Consider the following 5,556-nt stretch of genomic DNA (forward strand, 5'->3'; position numbering starts at 1 on the left):
CTTGAGCTGGGAAGAGCTCCATTATTTCCTGCAGCACAGAATTCAGCAAATCACTGTGGACTTCAGAAAGAGCAACATTCAATGCAGAATCAGTGAAATTCTTCCATTCCTGAACAGGATTCAGTTTAAACGGTAAACAATTATTTATTTCACAAAATGTGTATCTAGTAAATGATAGCAAATATACAGTGATTTAATAATGATAAGTGTGATGTGTGTCTGTACAGGATGAGCTCTGCCTTCATGCTGTGTGCAATCAGAGAGATCTATGAGTCCGGCTCTGCTGAGTTTGTGACCAGTCTGTTGAGCTCTGCCTTCATGCTGTGTGCAATCAGAGAGATTTATGAGTCCGGCTCTGCTAGGTTTGTGTCCAGTCTGTTGAGTTCAGTGAAGAGCTACATTAACCTGCAGAGCAGAGATCTGGACTCTGTTCACTGTGCGGCCCTGTGCTTCACACTGCAGCACTGCACTGCAGCTTCACTCAACCTGCTCTGGACCTCCATACCAGAGGAAGAGCTGCAGAGCATTCTGCCTCTCTTCACACACCTCTCCCACCTCAGGTCTCACTGCTTTTCTCTCTAGCTCTATTATTCTGTTTCTCTGTCTCAGGTCTGTCTGTGTTTCATTCAGTAGCTTTCTGGGTGACGTCTACTAAAAGCCTTGAAGTAGCATTGAATTATGTTTTGTAGCATTGAATTAACTAATTAAAGGCATATTGTTTTATTAGTAGTATTTTAATAATAATTTTAATATTGTTATTTAATATATATTTAAGGGCAGTTATTGGTTTGCATTTATGGGAGCTCTGAAAACACTGTGATTAAAAAAACAGCTCTTCAGTTAATTGAAATTATCATAATCACAGGCAAACAATAAAGGCAATAGAAATGTTTTCAAACATTTCTATCTCAAAAGTACTGAACCATGTATTTATGAAAGGAACCATTATCACACCCAGAATAATTAAGAGCATTCAGAATAATCTTAATTCCTTAAGATTCCCAGTCATACTAAATGATTTAAATTTTCTAAAGCTGTTTTAAGGCTGTTACTGATGTTACAGAATCTGTCCTGATCTAGTGTTCGTCTGTGTTCAGTGTTGACAGACTGCTGTTACTGATTTTACAGAATCTGTCCTGATCTAGTGTTTGTCTGTGTTCAGTGTTGACGGGCTGCTGTTGCTGGTGTTACAGAATCTGTCCTGATCTAGTGTTCGTCTGTGTTCAGTGTTGACAGGCTGCTGTTACTGAAGATGCTTCACTGCTGCAGTGTCTCTGATGTCCAGCAGGAGGCAGCAGCTGTTCTGCTCTCGATCCTTCAGCACAAGCTGGACTTCTCCTGCCGCTCTGCTCTGGATCTGACAGCAAACACAGACTCAGAGCCTCTACATCTGACCGCTGACGACTGCCGTGTGATGTCCAGAGTCATTCAGAGAGCTCACTCAGACACAAAGACACGGCTGATTCTGCAGGACTGTGAGATTCATACAGCTGGAATGGATCAGCTGTTCCCAGTGTTACATTCTGTTCAGCTCTGGTGAGAAACACCAACAGATCACATTCACACACAGATCCAATATAAAAGCATTCAGTATATATATAATGCATTTCTTGCTCTGTCTTTCAGCTGTGATAAACCTCTGCTGCTTCAGTTTCTGGCTCATGTGAGGCCTGAGGAAGCGCAGTCTCTCTCTGGAGCTCTGGGTGAAGAGCTGGATCTCAGTCAGACTCAGCTGTATCTGCAGGTCTGTAGAGGTCTGGAGCTGATTCTGGAATATTCTGAAGGACTGACAGAACTGGATCTGAGTCAGTGCCGTCTCACCGATCACAGCCTGGATCTGCTGCTCCCAAACCTCCACAAAGTGCAAAACATTGAGTGAGTGACTGAAGAAACTCAAAGTGTACATTTCTCAAGTATAATTGTAATAGTTCTTACATTCCTGATTTGTTTTTTGATCTCAGTTTTAGTGGCAATAGCATCACTGACGCTGGGGCTGAGAAAATCAACAGGATCGTCACTCGCAACAGTAACATAAAGACAGTAAGGTGTGTGTCTGAGTGTCACAATGTAGCCCAAAGTTGTTTTTCTGAATTTTTGATTATTTATCAGTTTATCATTCTCTCATTTCATTCATTGTATCACACCAGTCATCCATTATAAAATACATTTATAGGAACAATTTATACTTGTCAACAAAATTTAAGCAACGCTTTTAGATCAAAATCTTTGTAGTTCAGGAAAAAAAAATCAGTCAATTGTGTTCAAATTTTAATGGATAGTTTATATTGCCATGTGCGACGGAGTGAAAATCATTAAAGATGTTAAGAGTGTGTTTCATTTACATGTATTAATTTATCAGATGCTTTCATCCAAAGCGACTTACAGCTGAGGAATACAGGCAGCGGGTTGTAGCTAATATCAGTGTGTTTATGTATCTCTGTAGGCTCTTCAACAACAGAATTGAATCCAGAGAGCTCTTCAGGACAGACCCCCGATTTGAGATCTGGTGATGCCAGTAAACTCTCTCTGGAATCAACAAACAGGTGAAATAACCAGTGGGAAATAATAAGGTAACAGGGGTAAAAAGCTTTGAGGAATCTGCCCATCAGAGTCCCAAAGAAAAATCAAGCCACCAGTTTGTAAACCACATTCATTTTTATCATCACTTTCAATCATAATCAGCAGTGGGTTTCTGTTGCATTAACTGTGTTTTGTAAAATGACAAAATCAATCTTCTTTTAAACTGTCTTGCCCCTTCTCCACACTTTATATTATTTGCGTCATGCTGACTTTGTTTTTTAATTGCATACCAAAAAAATACAAAAAAAAAGTTTGAATGTAAAACTACTGACATAAATCCTTATGAATGTTGAAAAATACAAGATTTCAGGAAAAATACTGCAGCTTTGACATTTTGCTGTTTCAATATCCACTTTGTTCCTGTAGAGGGCAGCAACAAGAAAATCCACAGCGAATGTGGCAAGGAGGAGATAGACATGAAAACAACCAAAAGAAAGAGCAAGTGCATTTATACCATTGATTAGCTAATCTTCCCCTCTTCATCCTAAAGAAGAGAAATATAATTTGCAAGCAGGCAGTGTTTGACTGTCTGAACTCTGTTTACTGTAAACACAATACAAGAGAGACATTATACTGAGGACATCAAACTTACCTCCTTCCTGTGACTGAAATAAAAATGAGAATTTTTGTATTGAATCCTGTGTAGAGTTCTTGGCCAGTATGAATCTGTGGGTATGATCATAAACTGTTGAACTGTTACTGTAATGAATTGAAATAAATAAATAATAAATAAATCCAACATGCTTTTGGAAACTTGAACCATGTTTTGCGTGTGGGTATGATCATAAACTGTTGAACTGTTACTGTAATGAATTGAAATAAATAAATAATAAATAAATCCAACATGCTTTTGGAAACTTGAACCATGTTTTGCGTTTCTTGACTTTTCCTAAAACTTGAATCATTTTCGATGATAATCATGATATCGCTTTATTTCATGCTTTATTTTCTTGGGCACAATGGACATTGAATCATTACTCGGGAACAGACTTTAAGATTTTGTCTTTTTTGAATTATATAGCTTCTGGATTTGAGATGTGTTTATCTGATTTTAGCAGTGCTTTTGAGCAATATATTCTAAGGTAGAGAAATAGAGGACGATCTGATGGAGATGCACATTATATGGGTATGATAAGGGTACTTGTATTGTCCTCGTCAGGGTTTATGAACATGACTGTTGCCATGACGATTCCATTTCCACAGACATGCTGGAACAACGGCTCCAATCACTGAAACAATCTCAGAGCTTTTTCAGTTGCTCAATGAATACGTCTGTACGACAAGAGAGTGCTTCCAGAGCATAAAAGCATCTCAACATCTTTTGGAAAGAGAGATGAGCAGCTGTTGAAGTGCCTTGTATACATATTCAACAATATTACACTTCAGCGAGGCTTGTTTTGAAGAGAGATACACTGAAAAAAGTATTTTCTTACTCAGTATTTTTGTCTTGTTTTCCAATATAAATATCTACATAAGCATTCTTAATTCAAGATACAATTACTTGAGAAGCAAAATGACTTAAGCTCAAAGTCATGTGTTTCCAGACATCATGGATAACACATGGGCTTCGGAGTAACCTGACGTTTACACTGGGAGCAGCTGGGAAAGTCTGTAGTGAGGCATTTGTTTCTGTGGAATGTGAAGACATAGACAAAACTGGCATTTTTATACAAATAGTCTGTTTCTAGCTGACAATCAGTTGTAAGAATGAAACGATCATTAAATGCAGTCAGTGGCTAGAAGGTTAATATGCTTTGTGTGCCATTTATGTGTAATTCATTAGGTGTACACTTACAGAATTAGAGTATGTAGTTATAGAAACAAACCACTGAATATTATATGCAGCTGATGCACTGAATATATTTCTTCCCTGTAGTGAGGAGATATGGGATGTGTAACTGTAAGCTTTGACATGCTGAGTTCTGTCTTCTTCTCTCAGGGTCACGACTGTCATGTCACAGAGGTCATCAGGAGCTACATCCAGTGATTAGAACATTTATGATATTGATGTGTCTGCATGTTACAACATAAGTTGAATATGTCTTTATTCTGCCTTTTTACTCTCTAAGAAGCTGCTCTCATTGTGTGTGTAGTGAACCATATTTGATCAGATTCAGGGCAGAACCCGGCAACCTTGAAGTACAGATAAGTGCTCTCTGCGTATGTATGTGTGTGAGTGTCTTTGCAGCTCGATGCAGAGAGAGAGCTCTAGGAGGAAACCGTCATCTGCTGTCACCCTGATGTCCAGATATATGTCTCTGGAGAGATCTATTGCGTCTGACCTCTGATCACTCTTCACCAAAATAATCGCTGGAAGATATGCTTCGAGTTTTACATCCATGTGTGGAGATTTTCTAAGTTTATCTATGTTTCGACCAACCAGAATCTTTCTTATTTCTTTCTATGCATTGACATAATTAGTGACCTCTGCTAGAGTATAATTGCTGGTGTTTCTAACATTTACGCAGAGTGGCCTACAAACTCCATCGAGAGTGTTGAAGCTGTCTTCTGCTGATGAAACTGCAAACTATTTTCTTCAGTCATTGTTTCTTTAATTGATCACATTTCTGACTCCTGGTCTTCATTCATCACACCGGGTCCTTTGGGTTTCACTTTAAATTCCCCTACAGTCTTTTCTGGCGTCTTCCTACTGAAATAAACATTTAGTGGAGCAGGCATGGAATATTTTTTATCAGAATATAAATTATAATCAGCAGGTATCAGAATATAAATTATAATCGATACAAGTATATAATACAAGTATAATCAATGCTAGCCTTTCCTGTGAGCAAGTTATTTTGCTATTCTAATCATAATGTATCAGTCTGAATGCATAGGATTGTAAGGGAATGGAGTGTGTGAAGCTCCTCGTCACCTGTCCACTTCTTAAAATAAAAGACGGCAGATAGTGAGATGTAAGGAATGCTGTTGGAGTGGATGGTATGTATATATAGGAACATGAAGCCAGACTCCACA

At 38.4% G+C, this 5,556-nt stretch overlaps 1 protein-coding gene across 1 annotated transcript; it reads left to right on the plus strand.

The window, feature by feature from the left end:
* Nucleotides 1-15: 15 nt before the first annotated feature.
* On the plus strand, nucleotides 16-3,315 carry LOC107705958 (uncharacterized). The gene is made up of 8 exons (XM_016509495.1): nucleotides 16-132; nucleotides 228-287; nucleotides 363-560; nucleotides 1,228-1,536; nucleotides 1,627-1,875; nucleotides 1,962-2,045; nucleotides 2,444-2,543; nucleotides 2,947-3,315. The coding sequence occupies exons 2-7, from the start codon at nucleotides 229-231 to the stop codon at nucleotides 2,508-2,510; spliced, it is 966 nt and encodes a 321-aa protein (XP_016364981.1). The 5' UTR covers nucleotides 16-132; nucleotide 228; the 3' UTR covers nucleotides 2,511-2,543; nucleotides 2,947-3,315.
* Nucleotides 3,316-5,556: the final 2,241 nt, after the last annotated feature.

The sequence above is a fragment of the Sinocyclocheilus rhinocerous genome, unplaced genomic scaffold, assembly GCF_001515625.1.
Source record: "Sinocyclocheilus rhinocerous isolate Xijiao unplaced genomic scaffold, SAMN03320098_v1.1 scaffold10747, whole genome shotgun sequence".
Taxonomy (NCBI): Eukaryota; Metazoa; Chordata; class Actinopteri; order Cypriniformes; family Cyprinidae; genus Sinocyclocheilus; species Sinocyclocheilus rhinocerous.

Bases quoted from the DNA above. Each gene is read 5' to 3' on its own strand.
- LOC107705958 (XM_016509495.1), top strand. From the start codon at position 229: ATGAGCTCTGCCTTCATGCTGTGTGCAATCAGAGAGATCTATGAGTCC. The intron at 1,537-1,626 runs GTGAGAAACACC...TCTGTCTTTCAG, and splicing joins TTACATTCTGTTCAGCTCTG to CTGTGATAAACCTCTGCTGC. The intron at 1,876-1,961 runs GTGAGTGACTGA...TTTTGATCTCAG, and splicing joins CACAAAGTGCAAAACATTGA to TTTTAGTGGCAATAGCATCA.